Source organism: Biomphalaria glabrata, chromosome 14 (genome assembly GCF_947242115.1).
Source record: "Biomphalaria glabrata chromosome 14, xgBioGlab47.1, whole genome shotgun sequence".
NCBI lineage: Eukaryota > Metazoa > Mollusca > Gastropoda > Planorbidae > Biomphalaria > Biomphalaria glabrata.
The window spans coordinates 15,248,069-15,271,212 of NC_074724.1; the positions used below are offsets into that span (position 1 = coordinate 15,248,069).

At 33.4% G+C, this 23,144-nt stretch overlaps 1 protein-coding gene across 3 annotated transcripts; it reads left to right on the top strand.

Annotated features, from left to right (window-relative positions):
• Positions 1 to 238: 238 nt before the first annotated feature.
• On the top strand, positions 239 to 22,738 carry LOC106066099 (uncharacterized). 3 transcript variants are annotated; one of them, XM_056011428.1, is made up of 13 exons: positions 244 to 449; positions 2,625 to 2,715; positions 3,261 to 3,427; positions 3,572 to 3,779; positions 4,482 to 4,667; positions 5,841 to 5,915; positions 10,276 to 10,391; positions 12,319 to 12,529; positions 13,211 to 13,326; positions 14,712 to 14,916; positions 15,331 to 15,513; positions 21,343 to 21,411; positions 22,555 to 22,738. In XM_056011428.1, the coding sequence occupies exons 2-13, from the start codon at positions 2,634 to 2,636 to the stop codon at positions 22,680 to 22,682; spliced, it is 1,746 nt and encodes a 581-aa protein (XP_055867403.1). In that variant the 5' UTR covers positions 244 to 449; positions 2,625 to 2,633; the 3' UTR covers positions 22,683 to 22,738. The 3 variants fall into 3 exon arrangements, with proteins under 3 accessions (XP_055867404.1, XP_055867403.1, XP_055867401.1); XM_056011426.1 differs by having other exon boundaries at positions 245 to 449; positions 21,343 to 22,685; XM_056011429.1 differs by lacking the exon at positions 4,482 to 4,667 and having other exon boundaries at positions 239 to 449; positions 21,343 to 22,685.
• The last annotated feature ends 406 nt before the right edge of the window (positions 22,739 to 23,144 follow it).

Below are 23,144 nucleotides of genomic sequence, written 5' to 3' on the forward strand. Positions count from 1 at the left end.
TCTATAACCTCTATCGAGTTTGATTGCAACTCCCTGTATTTTTGTGCAGAATTTTCTTTACTATCAGGTAAATTTAAATTCACAGCCTAATAATGTCAGTTTAATTTAAAATGAGAACTGAAAAATGCCTAGATATATAAGGAAAAGGGTACGTCGGCTCCATTTGTCTAATTCTAGTTTGAAAGGAAAGAAACGAAACGCATCGTGCATCACAGCCCATTGAAAATGATTAAGTTTCCGGTTTCTTAATTATTTTCTAGTGATAGCTGAAATGTTGAGAATGAAGAAATTAAAATACTTAAAAGAAGAGTTTGATTTATATCCTGTTCTATAAATAAAGACATTTGGTAAAAAAAAAAGAATGAGTACAATTCTTTAAATATTGTTTTGGTTTAGGCCTATTGTTTCGAAGCGGTTAAACTAGAAGACATTCTTAGATAACCACAAAAGCAAGTATAATTTGTTTGAATTTATTTTTATATGAAAATAGAAATTTTTTTGACTTTAATCAGCTAAATAAATACATTAAACTTTACAGTACTTAAACTTATCTATTCATAAAAAGCCTATTTAACATTTACAACTAATATGAATTGATTCTATTCAAAATCTTATTATTTAAAATGTTATTATTATATTATTAAAGATACGAGTAACAATATTGAAACGATTTCTATTACATTGGTCGCTAGTTTCAACCTTTATGTTTGTACATATGGTTTCATTCATGCAAAAAATATTCAACGTAGAAATATTCTATTTAAACTATTGAGTAGGTCTATGTTCTGTTAGGGCTGTCCTGTATGCTAGCATGTCAATGGCTGTGCAAAGTTCCTTAACAGATGGCGTTTCGACTAATTCGTTCAAAATTGAAAGTGATGGTAAGTTAGACAAAGCAGTTGGTGAGATGACATTTTCAATATGGTAAAGTTCTGCGTAATGCAGCACCGGTTTGTTTGCAGTATGAGAAAGAATTGGCTGGCCTTAAAAGCTAGGGAAACTAGTGTTAGCTTTTCACGAAAATATGCAGGAGACTGTACAGATTAACAGTTTTGCTTCTAGGCTACTCTCCAACACAATTTGGGACTTTCTTTTCAGTTGTACTCACCAGCGCTTTAAAACCCTGAAAGATGTAGTATATATTCACAATAGATCCGATGGAAATCTATTTAACTTTGCACGCCAATACGAAGAGACGGCGTAGTTTGATTAGGGAACTGCTGTTTGCCGATGCTGCTGCACTCATATCTCATTCACAAGAAGGATTACAGAGGTTTGTGAAAGCTCTGGCAGCTGCTTGTCAAGACTTCAGCCTAACAATAAGCCTCGCCAAAACCGAAAACCTGGCACTAGAAGTCGTAGAAATACAAGCGTTACATATTGTAAATCACAATATTACGGTGATGCAGGAATTCATCTACTTGGGAACACAAATCGCTAGAAATCTAGAGCTAGAAACTGAGCTGACAAAAGTAATAGGAAAGGCTTCTGTAGTAATGGCGAACTCTCCAAACGAGATTGCCATTTGACTACGGCAATCAAAATCCTAGTTTGCAATGTCTGTAGATAGCACTCGTCTTTATGGTAGAGAGAGCGTTTAGAGCATATATAAAATAGCGTTCACTTACGCTGCCTGTACGCATAATGTGCATGTCTTGAAGAGATCATGTTTCCAAACCAGGTCGTTTTGAAACTCGCCAATATGCACAGCAACTATGCTCTTCTGATACAAAACAGCATATTATGTAAGATCGAATAATCCCTTAAGACATCATATATGCTGAGCTTACGGAGGAAGTGAGACCCAAGGGCCGCCAAAGACTAAAATGCAAAGATGTCTGCAAGTGAGACATGAGAGCCACAGGCATCAACAAAAATATGTAGGAGGAGAAAGCATATGAAAGACTGTGAGTGCTGGTACGAATATTGCTGAGATCAAAGGAAACAAAGATGCCCTATCAGCTAACCCAAAAAGATGCATATACATTACATGCACGAACTTGGGCAAAGTCTGCCTCTCCAGAATCGGCTTGATCAGTCACTCCAAATTCTGCCTCGTCTCAGGACTAAACCAAAACCAGTGACTCATCTGGGCGCATCCATTGTCTTACGAGATAGAAAGAGTCATACATACATAGGCCTATGTTGTATCATGAGTGCCAACATTAAACGAAATAACGGAATGATTACGTTTTTATTTAACTCAATATAATTTAGTATTACCTTGAAATACTGGAAACTAAACAAGAGGCAGTAATTTTAGAGTATTGCCTTATAAATATTGTAAAAAAGCCTAATTATTAGTACAGATGTTAATTAAAATAATTGTTATTAAAACCATAATTGTATAAAGTATTTGATTGAAATTACAGACCTCTGGAAGTATAAACTATAGATATTGTTTCAATAAAATGTTAAGATAATTAGCTTTTTTTTGCGATATAAATTTTTAGTTTTTAATACCTGACTTATATTTCAACAAATGCATATAAATTAAAACCTGAGAAAAAAAGGATTAGTTTACAAGTAAAAATAATCAAACCTTTGAAAATCTCCTCATTTTTCATTTATGAAAAAATAATTTCCTATTTAAAGTTGCACAATTTCTATTCTTTCCTTCACAGATATAAGAAATGCAAACGCTTCAGAATATATATGCTGTTGTTATAACCTTTAATTTAATTTTAAGTTGGAATAGTAATATAAATGGATCAGGTTAGTTGTAAATGTTTTTTTTTTGAGACATGTTTAAAAATATTTTGTTTATATATGTGTTTTGTTATTGAGAAGCAAGCTCATTCACTACCTAAAATGTATACTCATATAATTTATTAAAGTGATTAAGAGAATCACATGTATGTCAGGATTTTAAATTATGGGCCTTAATAAATATTGTCATGACTGAAATTTTAACTTAAAAGATTTATGAGTCGATCAAATACGTATATGTATATGAATGGTAAAGCGCTTGGCTTTTGAACCAAAAGTCCAGAGTTTGAATCCTTGTAACGACTGGGATTTTGCTTTCGAGATTCTAAAGAGGCTCTGAGACCACCCAGCTCAAATAGATACCTGATATTAGTTGGGGAAGAGAAAAGCTATTGATCATTGTGCTAGCAACATGATACCCTAGTTAAACGTACTAACAAAAATACCCCCATAGATCAGTAGGAAAGAAAGAGGAACTTTATTTACATACATTTATTGCAAGTACTTTTTTTTGCTTTACATATACAACTTCAATTTTATCTTCCTGTTAGCGAGCAGTGAGATTGTAAAACTTTTCCCCTACAAGCAGTCTGACAGTATTACAGCATGCACCAAAGGTCTTATAAGTGGACAGGATAGACTCATTTTGTATGGAGAAGTCCTGGTAAATGACGACACAAAAGATGGATACTTATCTATTTTAATTCAACCATGGCAGGTACAACATATACTCAGGTTTACATATGATTGTGCTAATAGACATTTAACACTTGTTTTTATTTGTATTTATAAGTTGTTGTTGTTGAAGTTTTAAAAGACTTTTTGAATATTTTCTAATCCGTGATTTTTTATCACCTTCCAGTACATGATTTTTTGTGAAATTGGCTTACGCTACTGCCCTTTGTACATGGATGAGAAATGCTATTGTCTACACAAAGATAGTAACAGACTACTTTTTGTATTAAACACTACAGCGGAAATAAGTTTTAGCGAGAAACAAGTATCTTTACGCTTAGTTACATACAACAAGGAAGTAATAACGCCTTCAATAAAAATGCCTTTTATAAGTGGTAAGATTTGTTGTTGTTGTTGTTTAGTATAATCAATTGTTGCATATAAATATAAAACAAACAGGCAGTCGTAAAGAACACGCGCAAACAGCAAAAAGAGAACTGAATACGCTAGTTTAAATTAAAGTTGGTATGACTCATGTCTGTTATAACACTTATCTTTTACTTTCGGTCACAATAAACAATACCTTTATATTAGTGGGTTTGATTAATTTTTCGTATATTATCCGACTATGCTATATCTTAATTTAATTTGCATTTTAATTTGCATTTTTTATTGGGATGAAAAATATTCTTATAAAAATTGTAATGACAACTGTTTTTTTTTATTTCATGGTAATCAATAATGTAAACATTAGTATTGTAAGTAATATTGTGGATAACAAAATATTTTCAAACTAGATAAAGTTATACATGTTCAAAGGAAGGATTGGATTTTTAGTCATCTTCGAATTAACAGGAATAGAGAAATATGCTTATCTTCGACCACAAAAAGGGAGCTATATACAGAGCTATAAGCAGTTAATGACTACTAATAACATTAACATTACTTACCTTTTAATTATATAAATTTCTTATCTAGCTTTTGGAAACTAAAAGGGTTTAATATAACGGAACTATTAAAATTGTACCTACAATTAATAAACATTCATTGGTATACGGTCGAAAATATTATTTTTAATTCAATAACTCTTTTGGTAGAATTTCGACCTTGCTCAAAAGTAATACTAGACAACTGCTCTTTGGTTCTAGAAGAAGGACAAAATGTTTCTTGTCATTGTAAACTGGTTTCTAACACACACGTAGAATCAACGATTCATTGGTCAAGTAAATCGTTCAAATCTTTTAATTCTACACTCTCTTTACTTGCTCAAAGACAACTGTCAGGTAAATGTTTTTCATCAATATTTTCTTTTGGTTTAATTTTATAAAATTAGAGAAGTATTTCTTTAGAGTAATTAAAAAAAATACTCCGTCCATTATTATTAGCCATTATATTGAAAAAAGATTAAACAACACATAAAATGTATATTTATCATGAAGTTTCCCAATATACTTTTAACAATATGATAGGCTTATAATGGTTGTCATGCTAGCATACTTTTAATATCACCTTCACCTAACACTAAGTCTGTTAGACCGTTGTGGCACCACACAATATTTTTCTACTACTTTCTCCATTTCTCTTTGGTTTATGACTTATATTGAGCATCTTTCAATGCCAGGCTCAACCACCTTCCCATCGGTTTCTCTGTCTGCCTCTTCTACTTTTCCTGGTACTGTTCGATGAAGATAGGTCTCTGCAAGCCCCAAATACCTCGTAATATGGCCATAGAGTTATAGTCTGCGTTTGTTTACAATAGTTAGCAGATCATGGTGTGGTCCAACCGCTGTAGTAACCATGTCTCTTATGTCTTCGTTTAGAATGCAGCTTTTAAATGTGATACTTTTGAAATAGAACTACTTCCATTCACATTTTCAGCACCAGAATACTTACAAATTAAAAAAATAAATATTAATTTAAAAATATATATATATGAAGCCGGTGTAATCTTTCAGAAACTTGGAATAAAGCTAGTCCCTTTTTTTAAGAAGATAAATATAATCCAAGACATTATATACACTAGCAACTACTGTACAACACTATAGCACATAATGTGTATCAAAGTTTAAAATAATTCACTACAACTTCCTATTCCTACTATAAACTAAAATTACTTTAGGCGATTAATGTTAGTTGAAGATCGGCTAATAAGTCTCGTAATGTTTGTGAAAAATCATTATGAAGTTATAATAAGCTGGCTTTAGCAATTGATTCTACATTGGTTAGCTATGTAATATCATACAGCGGCATTATAAAAGATATTATTTGGTTTAGAACTTGCAACGAATTAAACAAATGCGTGTAACATGTGATTAATTGTTAATTGCTGACTAAGATGGGTTTTTGTTTGGTATTAAATGACTTTCCATTTTACAAAGTAACTGTTTCATTAAGTAAACTAAACACAATATACATAAAGGTATTTTTGTCATACAAAAAAATATTTTTTTTTTCAGACGAGTTCCTATGTACTGCTACAATCAATATAACATCTGAGACATTTACAGCAGCATATAAACCCGTAGTCATTGGTAAACTAAAGTGAATACATTCTTTTATAGTTTATGCATTGATTCAATAAAACTGATTTAAGTGTAGATCCTTATTCTAGGTATTAATACAAATGTGTTTTTGAAACAGAAAATGTTTTAATAACCATTTAAATAAAGCTTTTAACGTAAAAATACACCATTTTTACAACTATTTACTATTAATAGTAATAAACAGGGGAACTTATTTATTAAGGGATATCACTATTTTAAAAACATAAATGCAAACAATTTTATATTTTTTGTCCAATTTTTTTTTTCAAAATTGTATTACTAAATTAAGTAATTTCTGTCATATTAGCTTCCTAAATTTAAAAAAAAATGTTTACTTTTTTTGTATAAAGAGAAAATGTCTATTATGTAAATGAGTGGAATATAATTTTAAACAATTAATAAGTAGCATTTAATATCATGCACGCGAATTGAGATATGTGCGAGCTGCAGAACAGGGAAACGATTTTTTCCTGTTTATTTAGAGGGATAAAAATATTTGTTGAGGCTTTGACTAAGAGATTGACAAAAACAATTACAATTATTAGATAATTATTCAGTTAAACCACAAACCAGGTTAACGCGTGGCTTCACCTATCCCTTTGTCTGTTGGAACACGCAAGATCTGTCTAACGTCTTTCTCCATTTCTCTCTTTCCTTTGTCTTTAATAGAATTTCATTCACTGTCTTCCCATCGCCTTATCTGTCTTCCTCTTCATATGCTACCTGGTACTGTTCTCTAAAGAAAGGCCTTTGCGAGCCCCGAGGAGCTTGTGATGTGGCCATAGAGTTTGATTTTAATTTGTTTTTTGACAATGTTTAGCAGGTCATAGTGGGGTCCAATAGCTTTGTTAATCCTGTTTCTAATCTCTTTGCTCATTATACGGTCTTTGTAAGTGATACCTAGGCTTTGACTTTATCTTTATTATTATCAGTTTATCGAAAACATATGAATATTAACAATGTAATAATAATAACATTAATATCTCCGTATCATTTGGTATCAAGTTGTTAGTCGAATTAACAATACAAAAGCACATCTTTTCCTTTTGTATCGACGGGTTGTAGTTGTTGATAGCTTGTAGTTCATAGATTCTGATATTCTTTCTGAAAATATTGAAACCTGCTTTTTTATCTGCCTGAGCAGACACAACATAGTAACGACTTACAAAAATAAGGGTGACCGCACGGATTGTAACAGCTATAGAGGCATTTCACTTCTTAGCATAGTTGGGAAGGCTTATGCCAGAGTAGTACTGAAGCGACTACAGATCTTGGCAGAAAGAGTTTACCCAGAATCGCAGTGTGGCTTTAGGGCCGGTAGATCTACAACAAATATGATCTTCTCCATGCGACAGCTACAGGAGAAAAGCAGAGAACAAAGGCAGCCCCTCTTTATAGCTTTTATTGACTTGACCAAGGCGTTTGACCTTGTCAGCAGAACCGGCTTATTTGCCGTATTAGAGAGAATCGGCTGTCCAAACAAGCTACGGAAACTAGTGTCAGCTTTTCATGAAAACATGCAGGGCACCGTACAGTTTGACAGTTCCGCCTCTAGGCCATTCTCCATCAAGAGCGGAGTAAAACAAGGATGTGTTCTGGCTCCAACACTATTCGGCATCTTCATTCAGTTGTACTCACCAGCGCTTTTAAATCCCTGGAAGATGGAATATATATACACAGTAGATCTGATGGAAAGCTATTTAATCTGGTACGCCTTAAAGCCAAAACGAAGAGACGGCGTATCTTGATTAGAGAACTGCTGTTCGTAGACGTCGTAGACGATTCCGCACTAATATATCATTCACAAGAAGGATTACAGAGGCTTGTGAATGCACTGGCAGCTGCTTGTCAAGAGTTTGGCCTCACAATTAGCCTCTCCAAGACTGATATCATTGCACAGGATGTTGCAGAAATACTAGTGATACACATTGGAAATCACACACTTACGGTGGTGCAGGAATTCACATACTTGGGAACAACAATAGCCAGCAAACTAAACTTAGACACTGAGTTGACCAAAAGAATAGGAAAGGCTTCTGCAGCAATGGCAAAACTCTCTAAGCGTGTGTGGGAAAATACCAAATTGACCACGGCAACGAAATCCTTGTCTACAATGCCTGCATTCTGAGCACACTTCTCTATGGCAGTGAGAGCTGGGCAACTTACATGCGTCAAGAGCACAGATTAAATAGCTTCCACCTACGCTGCCTGCGACGCATAATGTGCATCTCCTGGAGGGATCGTGTCACCAACCAGGAAGTTTTGACACGGGCCAACTTACACAGCATCTATGCTCTCCTTCAACAGAGAAGACTACGCTGGCTCGGTTATGTCACTAGCATGCCAGATGGAAGAATCCTTAAAGACATCATGTACGCTGAGCTAGCAGAGGGAGCCAGACCCAAGGGCCGCCCAAGACTAACTTACAGGGATGTCTGCAAGCGAGACATGAGAGCCATGGGCATCGACCAAAGTATGTGGGAAGAGATAGCCCAAGACCGGACAGCATGGAGACAGAGTGTACGTGCTGGTACGAACTTTGCTGAATGCAAAAGACATGAAGCTGCATCGGTCAAGAGAAAGAAAAAGAAAGCTGCCCTGTCAGTGAGCCCTAGGACAGATGAATATAAGTTGTTGATAGCTTGTAGTTCATAGATTCTGATATTCTTTCTGGAAATATTGAAACCTGCTTTTTTATCTGCCTGAGCAGACCACTTCGGGGGCCGATTTTCAGTTTGTGTTTCCTGAAAAGGATGTATGTATAAGTTGCACTTTATGTATTTCTACAGTACCTTGATAATAATGCTTGGGTATCTTGTAGTAATTTATTACTGATGCAAGTTCGATTGCTAAGACATACACCTTCAGGTAGAGCAATAAACAATTGGATAAATGCCCAGTAACTAAGTTCACTGAAGATGAAATAGTATAAAGAACTTTAATACAGAATCGGCCACAGTCGATTTAATCACTAAAATGATGTTATCCCTTTCATTCTAACCCTAGAGGACCAACAGACAGACAACACAATACTAAAGGAAGATTATCATCGTAGAGGTTTCAAGAGAAAAAAAAACTTTTTCAAGAATCAAGACTTAAGCTCGAGCCTCCTTGATAGCAGAGTTTTGTTTGGTGTGCGCAAATTATCAAGGTACACCTTGCTCAATCTTCCAAGATAATCCAGATGCATCTTTCTCCAAGATTATCCAGATACATCTTCCTCCAAGATTATCCAGATACACCTTCCTCCAAGATTATCCAGATACACCTTCCTCCAAGATTATCCAAATACACTTTTCTCCAAGATTATTCAGATACACCTTCCTCCAAGATTATCCAGATAAGCCTTCCTCCAAGATTATCCAGCTACACCTTCTTCCGAGATTATCCAGATACACCTTCCTCCGAGATTATTCAGACACACCTTCCTCCAAAGATTATCCAGATACTCTTTCCCCCAAGATCCACTATATAATATCGTACTTTATATAATTGTTTGCAATAATTTATTTCTCTTTAGTCACAGAACATTTCATCTGAACGCATCCCTTTGTCTGTTATGGCCATTCATTTATGTTGTCTTTCCAGCGATTTCTTGGTCTGCGTCTTCTTCTTCTTTTCCCTTGTATTATCTGTTCCTCTAAGGACCTTGTTAGCAGTTTTTCGTGGGGTCTATCACTGTTCTAAACCTGTTTCTAATCTGTTCTGTTGTGATGTCGTATTTGTATTTAATACCTAGAATCTTCCTCTAGCATCTCAGTTTCATGTCTAGTATTCTCCTCTCTGGTTCGACTGTCAACGTCCAATTTCAGCCATCGTATTAGAATGTAGCAAGGACCAAAAAGCGCTTAGGTCTTTTTTTATGGGAACAATGACTTCGTCATTCCATATTGTTTTGAGTTTTGAAAGTGCTGCTGTGGACTGTGCAATTTTGGCCCAGTAGTTTATGTTAGATCCTTCATTTGAGACAATAACCCCAATGTATTTAAAACTACTGACAATTGTCAGAATTGTCAGCTTTTCACCTCCAATATGTATGTCACTTTTATAACATAGGATACGTTAAGATAACACTAGACGTGAAAAATATATGGTATTTACTATTTCTTGGAATAATTTAGTAGCTTAATGATATTAAGGTTTTCTAGTTACACGCTAACAGCTTTATAAAGTCATATAGCAGTTCAAGGAAGAAGAAGCGTTGGAAGTTGTATTCATAGCTATTTCTCTGTAGTAATGCTAGACTAATTTCTTAACAGGCAGATACTACGTATAAATTACAATCTTTAAGCACAAATTTGAAAAACTATATCAATAAAATAATGAAAATAAATCGTATTTTTTTCAGCTAAGCCCCAAGAGGTGTCGTGCTACGTAACAGTATTTCAGAATCAATGTGTCAATATTACATGCAACATAAACAACGTTTATCCTAAAGCAAAATGTGAAGTCAACTTGGATAGAGTAAGGTGATGGGTTGTCCTTCTCGTTCTATCTCTCTCTCTTTCTATCTTGCTCAATCTTTTTCTCTTTCATTCACTCTTTTAATTATAATACCTATCTATTTTTCTGACTATCTGACTATCTATCTATCTATCTATCTATCTATCTATCTATCTATCTATCTATCTATCTATCTATCTATCTATCTATCTATCTATCTATCTTTGATATATACATATCTACAAAATGCTCGCAAAAAACTCACTGATTTAATAATTTTATTCAGAGATCTCTGTAACCGCCAAAAATTACAAGGAGTTCTGAGTTAAACCCACTCAAACACACACTCACACAGAAACTTCTTTTAAAACAAAAAAAAATGATGGTAATAATATTCCCTAATAGTAACCAAATGGCTACAAAGAATCCCCCTTTCAATAAAAAAAATGCAAGAAAAAACACAATTTAATATTTTGTGACCGTACGCACCAGGTACGGCGTTCCGTCACCTTTTTGAATGTTGGAAAAATTATTACTTTCTTGTATTTTAACGTATATTATCAATTTATTAGTAGTTAAAAGTTAGACAATTAATTACAGAGTACCGGCACCTAGTCACTGAGTACCGCCACCTATTTTGTTTTACAAAAAAAAGCACTGTATATATATATAGTTAGGGATGAGAAAAATCATCTGTAAATACCCATTCCAGAAAACAAACTTGGCTACGCCCATGTATACATTTAAATTATTTTTCTCATCTTAAGCTGCACGTCTTCTCAACAGCATTCACATGATGAGTAATCGACTAAGCAAAGTGCAATGAAAATACATCAATAGAACCGAAATATGTAGACTATATAGCGATGATTATTTAAAATTGGGATTCCTTCCTTCCTAGTCAAACAAGCGGTTGTCTAATAAGTGTCTTTTAAATACTTTTTATGACAATGTGAAACCAATTACGCCGATCTTTTGAGGCGATGCCACCTTGAGAAAATAGATAAAGATTTGAAGAACTCAAAGATAAAGTTCAGAATTAACCCATAAAATATCTCTTCGACATCATATAGAGAAGTTACTGGTTTGGGCGCCACTTACTCGTCTTCGCCCCTTCTCTTGTCAGTGAAAGCAGTTCTGCGCACCCAATATTTAAACCACACGTGAAAGATAAGAAATAATCGAGAAACTGCTCTTTGCGAAAACGTTTACAATGATACATTAAGGCAAATTAATTAATTTATAAATTAATATGTTAATGTTTGAGGACTACTTCATGAAACATAATATCCGTAGCAACCAAACATGGCAAGGGGTTAATGAGACGAAAAAATTTGAGAACCACTGCTCTAGATCAACAGTATTACTAATGCATTTATACATATTTTCATATATAGATTTAATTATACTAATAAAGAGATGTAATTTAGATCTATACGGTGTTAGCAAATAGTGTTTTTCTAAAATCTGATACTTGGTGTGTAATAGTAAAACAGCACTACCTAAATAAATCGTAAATAGAGAGCAAATACCTATATTTATTGTGGTATATATAGGTTTTATATTATATAACTTTCGTAACTTCTTCTATAGAGTAATGATTTTGTATTTTCTTTTACTGAAAATTTGGGCTATTCGCATCTAACACATATATAATTTTTGTATTTAAACTTTTTTTTTCTCAATGCAGTTCCCGAACTCTAACATCTTTACGTGTAATCTTTCCTCTCCGCCCAATACTATATCATTTAGTGTCCGTTTGAATTTTAAAAAAATGTCAATATTGACCATTATGTTAATTAATTTAAAATTAATAGGGTTTTTAAACATACTAAATTAAAATTTTAAACAAAAGCTTCAGAAGTTTTAAGTTACTTTAATTTTAACCTAGTAATATGAATTTGAAAAATAATTTAAAAAAAATTATGAAAATTTTTTTATTTTTCAGAATCTTTATACAACTGAAAGTACTGTATCTTACAATCATGAATTAATGACAGAAAGTCCACAGTACTTTAACACAACGTGCATTATTTTCTTAAATCATTCTGACATTTCTGACGGCATCAACAATGTTACGATAATAATATACCCGTATGTAGATAAAGTCCATGAAACATCAAGATATACAGTCCAAAAGTTTGTAGTACTTACTAAGGGTAATATATTTTGTTTTATTTTCCAACATTTTTTTTTTCTGTGTAGACACACTTATATTTATTTTTTATTTTTAGTATAATTCGTCATTAACTTTAAAATATTTTTTAATGAATTTTTTTTTAAAATAAAAGTAACCAAAACTTAAGAACTTTAGTAGTATATATAGTATTAGGTATAACAAATGTTTTACTCCTAATTGTATTAGATATTTTCGACACATATAAGGTTATCGTTTCATCTTTTAGGTGAGTATTATTATAATATTTTAATTATAATTTATTATTATTAGGGTCGAAATGAATGTCGAGAAAATACTTTCTAAAATAATATATTTATAATTAAGTGTTCAATATGTTTTATTTTTGCTGTTGCAAAAAAAAAAAACAACTTCAGCACTACTAAAGCTACAGCTATAAACATCTTTTCTAATGTCATTTCATATAAAGTGTCAGATTATAGACATGAGCCCATTCAATAAAATAGAAAATGTTACATTAATTACATTTAGGTCACTTTTCATATCCTAATATTTTAATTTCAATTAAGTATGCTTTGTTTCATTTTATGAATAATTTAAAAGTTCTTAACACATTGCTTATAATATAGCATTCAAACTTTTGCTGTATACATTTCGAATTATCCATAGATAGGATGATTGCTCAATAATTGTTTTTTTACAGCTGTTTTTAAAGACTCCTTTTGTAGATCTGCCTCTTCATTTGAAATAAACATAACGTGCGATTCAAACGTAACTTATCCCGAGGCTGTGTGTTATTTCGACATTTTACGAAATTTGGTAAGTTTCACAAAACTGTTACAAATTATTCTTTGTTACAAAAATGTTAAAATTTCTTCTAAGGAGAAAAATTAAAAATAGTGTACCAATATTTGAGAAAAAATAAAACAAAACATTTTTAGCCCAAATACATTATGTATTATTAAACTGCTTGAAATACCAAAGCTTAAATAGTAAAGGCCTACTTTAATTTTCTTTTTCACAACTTTTTTGAGAGCTTTGCAAGACTAGATATAGCTCTGTACCTAATATAATTTTTCTACAATTTTAACTACTTAAATATGAATAACTTTTAAAATATCACTCACATAGGTCAATTTTTGTTTTCTTGGGTGACACTTACAAATTATACATTTTAATTTCCATCTACCAAACATTTAAATTTAAAATCATTATTCAAAAAAGTTCTTACAAATTATACATTTTAATTTCTATCTACCAAACAATTTCTACTCATTTTTGTGTGATAAAATGGTTGAATTTCACAAGAGTGTCTAATATTCTATTCACGCCTTCTTCTGGCCCAAAATAGATGTCTTATTTGAGATTACGCTTTACATGAATATGCCAAATAAAGACACACTTATGCTACATATCCCTTGATTGTCAATCACACATCAGTATCAACTTTTTCTCCAGCTTTAATTTAGTTAGTTTGACCTGCCCTTTTAGGAAGGTTGGATAGTCAAATAAAGAGAAGGAGAATGCGTTTGAGCATGGAAGAATGCAAGATAACGCTTGGGCTGTGTGTGTGTGTGTTCTTTATACCTAAGCTATAGTTTACATGACGTTACTGTTAGTGTTTGTAAAAAAAAAATTGCTCCCACCACTAAATAGGCTTGGATCCGCTAGGGCGCCAACCTTTACTTATGGTGTCATATGAGTAACCGCCCTAACACACACGCACACTATATATATATATATATATATATATATATATATATATATATAACGAGCGATTCTTTTTGACAAATCTGAGCGTGTTGGTCTTTCTTTTAAAAAATGTAATGTGTACTTTAAGTCTAAAATTCTCTTATTTTGATTTGGTCCAGGTTTCCATGTAAAACTAATGCGTAATATGAAAAAAATAGCTTTATTCCAAGCATTAAAATTATTTTTAAAAATGTATACAATCTTCCCTCATAACAAAGTACCACATCCTAAAGCGCTGTGAATAATTATTTTCAATCATATTAAAAACAACTTTCAATGAATATTTCTAAACAAAGTCTTTAAAAAAATTGCTAAAGAATCAATAATATATGCTAAAATAAATTTTAATTCTAATTCTAATTCATTCATAGCTAAGAGATTGAAGTGCTTAGCACAAAAGAGAAACGTGTAAATTGATCTAGCTTCTTAGTCCTTTTGTTATTGTTTTTCAGAACAGTACGGTAAAGGGATATGAAGCTTATACTCACACAACTCAGATTCATGGCTACTTCACTACAAGATGTAGTCTTTTTTTACCTTACACTGAACTAGAAAGTGGGCTGTATCTAATTAACGTAACAATGCATCCAAACATAACAGAAAATATCTTTATTCTCAATCACCATTTTTTATTTTGGTCTTTAGAATACAAGCTAGGTAAGTTTTAGATATTAAAACAAAATAGATAGATAAATAAATAAATAAATAAATTATATTAAGGCTTTTATATAGCGCTACTTTCATGTTTATAGTATGCTCAGAGTGCTTTGGTCAAATCTCAGTTGTGGACCAGTGTGGGGGGGGGGGGAGGATGTTTTTCCGTGCTGCCTTCAGGCGCTCAGTAAACACAACTCTGCCCGAGTCGGGTGTCGAACCTCGATCCCACTTCATAGGTAGCCAAGCCAAGCCAAGTTCAAGTGCACTTAGCCTCTTGATAGATAGATAGATAGATAGATAAAAACAGATAAATAAAAACATAGACAGATAAAATCATAGATAGATAGGAAGAGAGTGAAAGAGATATAGAGAGAAATGTTGATTTAGCTAACCTTTTCGAATTTCAATTTTCAGATAAACCGCTACTCATGCTAGAAAACTGTAGTCAAAAAGCAATAGAAGGTCAAAGGATCATTTGTAAATGTAAAGGAAATGTAGACATTTTTGACAGAGAATCGTTCCAATGGTACAGCAGTTCCTACGAGCTTTTAGCGTACGGATCTTACATTGTAGTATACGCTTTTGGAGAAACGAAAGGTAAATACATAATTAAGCAATTTGTTATAATTATATCTAGGTGTACTAATTAACATGTGTTGAACTCTTTTACTCCGTAACCACTCTCATATCGTTCATTTTACGAAGATATCGTGCTCGGATCAATACTGGCAACGTTGGTGCGTTATAATTTATTTTCCCGTATATGTTTTAATAGCTTAAAACAGTGATGCCCAAAGTACGGCCTGCGGACTAAATCCGGCCCGTGACGTAGTTCCATTCTGGTCGCTGAAACTTCAGCACGATAGATATGAAGAAAATCTACCCCTTTCCAAAAAAAGGTTGAAAAACGTATCTTTACCTACGTTAGGGCCATCTCCAATTATTTAATAGATCTGTACAGTAGCATTAAACATTTGTAAAATTGAAACCTGAGTATAGAATCTACAGGAAAATTTACAACTGATCTTGACGTTTTTGTAGAACAAGATAATAACATATTTGTTTTGTAAAGAAAGTGTGACTGCTAAAAAAAATTGTACATAACGCATTATGAAATAAATATGGCGGCATGCTTGGTTTCAGTCGCAAAAAAAAAATATTTAAATACGCTTAGAGATTAGAGGATCGATAGGAATATTTACAAAAAAAAAAGCGACCAAAAAATGAGCCAGTGGTAAAGATAGCTACAATGTTGCTTACATTTTAAGTAGAGAAATGAAGCCATTTTCCCATTCGTAAAAAAACTATATCCTTTCAAAATATCCTATTAATCAATGTAAGTACTAGATCCACGGGAAAAAAAAGATATCTTATTCAAATACCTATTAATCAATGTAAGAACTAGATATCTTTTTCAAATATCCTATTATTCAATGTAAGTACTAGATCCATCGGTTGCTAATAAAGTAGTTTCAAGTCAATTTCATTCATTTTTGTACCTATTCAATGATGTGGCACGAGAGTCGGAAATTCTAAAGGTTTGCAGGCAGAATTATGTTGGACCTCACAGGCTTAAAACATTATCTTGAAAAGTTTCCTTTTGCATAACATCCCGAAGTTCCTTGTCTTAGCGTGTTTTTACAGAGAAATATTGACTGAATATTGAATATTGGCAGCATACTGTCAAACTTTAGTCAGTACGTCTCCCTCCCCACGGGGCAGGGTAGAACGATCGACTAATGATACGTAAACATTAAGCAGGCTTACAAATGTAAATGTTTGTTTTCACTTGCAGAATCTGACCATACGTTGATCCATCTTATACATAATTACAAACCTACTCTTAAAACTACAAAGAGAGTAATAAAAACGGTCAAGATGTGGCCTGAAGAGGCTGTAGAAAGACTACGAGGATGCATTGAGAAAATTAACTTGGACATCTTCATTGAGAACTGTCCAGACATAAACGAAATAACAGAAATTGTTAACTCAATGTATTCTGAGAGGAATTAACAATTCCAACAAAAACAATACAAATCTATGGAAACAATAAGCCATGGATGTCCAAAAAAATCAATTATCTTATTATTTAAAAGAAAACAAAGTATAAGGCTAGCAACGATGAATTTAAAAATGCTAAAAATACACTGAAGAAAGCAATAATTGAAGGAAACAAAACATACAAAGGGAGGGATTTTAAGAAAAGAACAGGCTGCACCTCAAAACGAGAACGACTTTCAGTGGACGATGAGGAGAAATTCGCCAAAGAACCAAATGAGTTTTATTCTCATTTCGACAAAGAAGATGACCTTGTTATTTAAAAGGGTAGACGTAACAAAAGCTTCTGGACCAGATAAAATTAATGACAAGCTGGTCAAAATATGTGCAGAACAAATCTCTTTTATCTTCTCTCACATCTTTAAGTACTTGTTGCAAATGTGCGTAATTCCACACATCTGGAAAACTTCAGAGATCGTACCAGTAACAAAGAAACCAAAAATAAATAGCTTAAATGATTTCCGCCCAGTAGCACTAACATCTATAGTTATGAAATGTTTTGAAAAATATATAATAATAATAATAATAATAATCTTTATTATCCGTAAGGAAATTTGTCATACAATTTGTGCATTACACCAAACAAAAAACATTATAACTATAAGAAACCAAAGTGTACATTCACACCAGACACTCATAATTTACATGTGACAAAGTTTATACCAGATTGTTCTTATTTAATGATTTGATTGCCAGGGGAACAAAAGAGTGTTTGTGTCTGTTTGTCTTTGCTATCGGTGTCTTGTATCTCTTTTGTGATGGTAAAATCACAAAATCCTGACACAAAGGGTGATTCTTTATTTCGAGGATCTTGTTAGCTTTTTTATAGATGTTTGTCTCAAACAACTGCCCAAATGGGGTTTGTTTTTTGTCAATGATTTTGCCAGCAGCATTTAGGATTCTATTAAGTTTATTTTGCAGCAAAGTCAATAACAGCCTAGACCCTCACCAATTAGCATATAAAGCAGCCAGGGGAACTGAGTATGCAATTCTATTGCTTATGGACCAGCTTTATAAGCATCTCGATACACCCTAAACATATGCACGAGTCCTCTTTGTAGATTTCTCCTCGGCTTTCAATACCATACAGCCACATCTAATGATAAACAAACTCAGTAACTTAAATGTAAGCCTTTAAGTACAAGTACAAGTACAAGTCAACAACACCAAATCGTCAACTCGAGTACTATGTACGGGTGCTCCACAAGGTACTTTATACGGTACTTTACCTCTTTACACTAATGACATAAAAAGCATCTTATGACTTAGTTAAACTCATTAAATTCGTTGATGATACTGCTATAGTCGGTCTTATTTTAGAAAAAGAAACTCAGTATCGAAGCTTGATAGAAGAGTTTACAAACTAGTAAACTGACAACTTTCTAGAACTGAATGTCATAAACACTAAGTAACTTATAATAGATTTCAGAAAGAAAAAACAAACTATACATGAACTGCAAGTAAACACTGCATCTATAGAACAAGTGAAGACATATAAATATCTAGGCGTTATCATTAATAACAATCTCTCATGGGAAGATCATCTTGGAACTCTGACAAAGAAAACAGCCCAGCCCTTTAAACTAAATAAGAAGAACCTAAATACTTTTTAAGGCGCTACTATACGCAAATAGCTTACATACTGAATAACTTAGTGGCAAGGCAACGCCTTATCTAACCAGTTGCACCGTCAAGAAACCATCATAAAAAGGGTATAAAAAATTACACTCAAAACATTACCACACTTAAAGTTTCTAAAGAAGATCGAAAAAATCTTGGAAGACAACGGCCACCCGCTCCATCAGATCTACGTCAGGTCGTCGCGAAGTTGGCGACTACTGTCAATCAAATCAAGAACAGAGCGGTACAAAAACTCGTTCGTACCTCACTCTGTCAGGCTATATTAACTCCACTCTTTGATTAGGAAACATGAAAATCACCAAGATGAATGTGTGTAGTCGCTAAATGAACTCTTTATGTTGTGTCTGTTCTATTTATGTGTATGTTCTTTATATGAGAAAAGATTCTTTGTAATCACAACAAATATCCAAAAGGATCAATAAAGCAGTCTTAGTCTTAGTCTTAGTCTTAAAGAGCGGAAGCTGAATAAGGTTCTATTTTCTTTTGAGATCTGTTCTGAATAAATTATTTTGTGCCTTATAAAAAGGATATGCATCTCTCTTTCATTCTTTACCAAATAGATCATAACAAACAAAAAAGTGATAGAAATCCAAAAGGAAAAATACATTATTTCCATTCAACTGTGGTAAATAAGTCCACTCCCAAAGAGAAGAGCATGTCTGGGGGGGACGATTGCATCTATCACTCCTCCCACAGTCTAACCAAAAAGTCTTTTTATTTTATATTTACAAATGATTGACTTGGGAAATGGAAGTGTTATCAACCTATGTGATTTCGGAATGTTTCTGCTGAACATGCTATCCCAGCTCGAGCTAGTGCTCTTTGCCTTGGGTTTTTTCTCTGACGCTTTTCATCTGCCAGAGCTGTTCTCTTGTCTTCTGCTATTTGTGCGCCAGTTTTCATCGCGCGACGCCATGATGCTTTATCATGCGTTGCGTCTCCCAGGTGGCAGGGTCATGCTGAAGGCTTTTAGAGAAACTCTAAAGGGAGTCATTAAAGCGTTTTCTTTGCCCCCCCCCTTGTGGTCACTTCCCTTAGCTAAATTGGCCATAAAGGAGTTGTTTAGGGATGCTGGAGTCTTACATTAGGCAGATGTGGCCTGCCCATTGCATCTGGGACTGCATTAGGATTGTGTGGATTGATTTGCAGACCCACTCTTTGAAGAAATTCAATATTAGGTATTTTTTCTTGCCATTTAACATTCAGTATTATTCGGAGACAGATCATGCAAAAGTGGTTCAATTTTTTTTCATTTGTTCTATATAATGTCCACGTTTCTGAGGCATGATCAATGTAGGAAAGATGTCAGACTTTGTGCTTGTGGTCATACATCGTCTATTTCCAACATTTTAGACAGTACCGTAAGGTGCAATGGAACGATGTCGCCCAAACATAAGTTACCCCCACCCACGCCACCACCCTGATACATCCAAAGAAAAGCCAAGGGCTAATACAATATGCGGTATGCGGCGTCGCCATGATCTAGCACTGAGTGCTGCAAAATGCCTAGGGTCGCCAGCATCTGATTTTTCATCAGGGTTGACTCACGAAGACTTTCCCATGATTGGGTATAGCTACAAGGCAGCAGAAGTTTGAATGAAAGTTATCTTCTCGTAGGTGGGTAGCAAGCCATGGCTAATGATGCTTTCAGCCCGGAGTTTACTAGATTTGGCGCCTGTACTCGGCTTTGCTCATTCTGTTAGTTGAAACAGTTCAGCCAGACTCAATATCTGAGCCACATGTGAAGGGTAGGAGTTGGACTGGTTGTCAGAGGCTATTTGAGACGCATGTCATTAGGAAGCACGATATAGGTATTAGCGTGCTTCAATCTATTGCATCTTCCGGCAATGACAATCTTGCGGAACTGCAATGTGCATTCTTGATACGACGATTAAGGAACTTATGTAAAATTTGAGTTCGCAGCTGTGTTTTGATTTACTAAAAGAGAGTCTTGTGTTTTAACACTACACAAAAAAAAAACAGTTAAAGTAGATACATTTGCCCTAGTCCCTAAGAAGATGTGCTTGGACATGTTCGCCGGTTGAAGGACAAACGCATCCCGAAATTCATTCTTTATGGGCAACTCGCACTTGGCTAAAAAAAATCAGGTCGTCCACATCTCCGTTTCGTGGATGTATAAAAAGCTGGTCATCGAAATAGTAAACATTGATACTGACCATCGAGTAGACATAGCCTTAGACCGCACTAAATGAGAGAAACGGTGACAAAGAAATCTATAGACATTGCAAAAACGAGGGCCTGACCTCTGGAAAAAAATGCTCCTCTACCACCAAAGCGAAGGCTACCTTAATCTGCGATATTTTTGTTTTCTCCAAAATAGGGCTCCACAGTCACACGAAAAAGTGTTCGAGATGAACCATATTCGCTCTTCAACTGAAGTAAAAAAAAATATTTGTTTGTAAAATGTTTTACATGTTTCGGATGTTCCTTCAGAGTTGAAGATAGTTTACTTCCTAGTCCAAACCTCCCGCAGGACGACGGGGGATGGGAGCGGGCAGGATTTGAACCCTCGACCACCGATAAATCCGAACGACAGTCCAGCGCGCAAACCTCACGACCAGGCAGCCATCCTAGTAGGCCAACAAAGTAGTTCGTAAAAAAAAAGGGGGTGGGTAATGTATAACATAGCAAGAAAAAATACAAAACGACAGTTCAAAAAACAAATTTCTATGATTTTTTATTCTTAATATATTTTTTTTTTCGCAGAGTATATCTGTCAAGCATATGATATCAAATACAAAAAACTTTTTAAAATATCATACATTTTGACAATCAGTAAGTATTGTATTTTTATCAATCCAAAAAATAAAAAAAAATATTCCATACAGTCCCATAGAAACGTGTCATTTTTAAAATCATATTTTAGTCATTTTTTAGTTCAGAAATATTTTTACTTGTGCTTTTAGCTTCATCTCTAAGGAATTATTAATGGAGTTGGCATTTTTTGTTTGTTTATGTTTATAAAACACTCTTATAATTAAATTTTGTAATTTTATAATAAATACAAAGTCTCAAAACTACTCTTTTTGTTATTTACTTTAAATTATCAAACCTTAGAATTGCAATGGTCAATGGTTCTTTAAGCGTCATACATTCTGTGTGCATTTGTTAAAAAGAAAATCCACCTAATATTATATTAATTTTACTTGTTTTCTGTGTGGCGATGTCTTTTTTACATAAATTATATCAACACTGTCTGTCTGGAAAAAAGTTTATTCATGTTATTTTTCCGACGTCCAATCTCGGATCAAGCTGAAATTTTGCACAACCGCTTCTTTTACCAGACAACACAAGAATAAAAAACATTAATCAGTTAATTAACTAATGGTAATGAATTATTTAGTTTGGTATCTCGAACAAGGGAAAGAAATTGTACATGAATGAACCTGATGGTATAAGCCGAGTTTTTCCCCTTTATAGGGCGCTGATTGTTAGTAAGTACGGAGCAAACAATAAGTAACTTTACAATCCTCTATATTCATAAGCTCTTACTAGCAGAGAGGTCAGAATGGTTGAATGGTTAGAATGTCGGCTTGAGGAGGCTTGAGCCAAAAGTTCTAATTAACATGGTTCCCCCCTTTGTTTTATGAATGCTTTTAATATGATAGAATTTAGACCGAAATCCTTTTGTTTTTCTAAACCCCTTAATTTTCCCATCTGATTCAAATAAAAATAGAGTAGAAAAAATGTTTATTAATTCACAAGAAACGAAACGATATATATTTATTTGAAAGCCTTGTATCAAGTTTGAAAAAAAAACGACAAAGGTATGTCATTTTACCAGTTATTGGAAAAGTTAAATATTTTAAATGCATGATTATGTAGGCTAATGTTATGAATATAGAATCCTTCTATAAATAGTCATCTTTCAATTATCATCTAGCCTATATAAAGTTTATGTTTTCTTTTCTTTGTCAGATTCAAATCCAGCTTTAACGTTAAAATCATTGACATCGCGAACGTCGGAAATGTTTATTTTGGCAGTTATATATATATATAAGTTGCTTTTTTGCGTTTTTGTTGTACAGAATAAAGGAAGTATTTAAAAAGTATGTATTTTTAAAGTATTTTGATAAATTTTTTGAACTATGTTGCAATGTAAATAAATTTCATAACAAAAGCATCAAATCGGAAAAAAATAGTTCATGCTGACTTCTTATCATTCAACTAAAGACCTATTTCCATTAAAAAAAATCAAACAAAAAATCTACAGAATCAGTGTAAAAATACTTAATTATAATTACAAGATGGCATAAAAACCATAAACACAAATATTGGTACATTTTTGTTTATTCTCAAAAATGGCTTTAACTTTTTCATAGTAATTTGACAGTTTATGTATAATTGTTTACTAGCATACACAAAAACAAACAAACTCTGGTTTGACAGTAATAAAATATGTAATTTAGTTTGATTCAAAGGGTCTAGACAATCTATATCTTGAGCACACATAAGTCAGCGGGTATGTCATTAAAAGTTAAATAAAAAAACATTCAGAAACAATGTGT

What these genes read in the sequence shown, in the direction of transcription:
- LOC106066099 (XM_056011426.1), top strand. Translation starts at nt 2,634, where the DNA reads ATGCAAACGCTTCAGAATATATATGCTGTTGTTATAACCTTTAATTTA. An exon ending in GTTTGTAGTACTTACTAAGG is followed by an intron (nt 12,530 to 13,210) that starts GTAATATATTTT and finishes GTTTTTTTACAG; the next exon opens with CTGTTTTTAAAGACTCCTTT. An exon ending in CGCTTTTGGAGAAACGAAAG is followed by an intron (nt 15,514 to 21,342) that starts GTAAATACATAA and finishes TTTTTTTCGCAG; the next exon opens with AGTATATCTGTCAAGCATAT.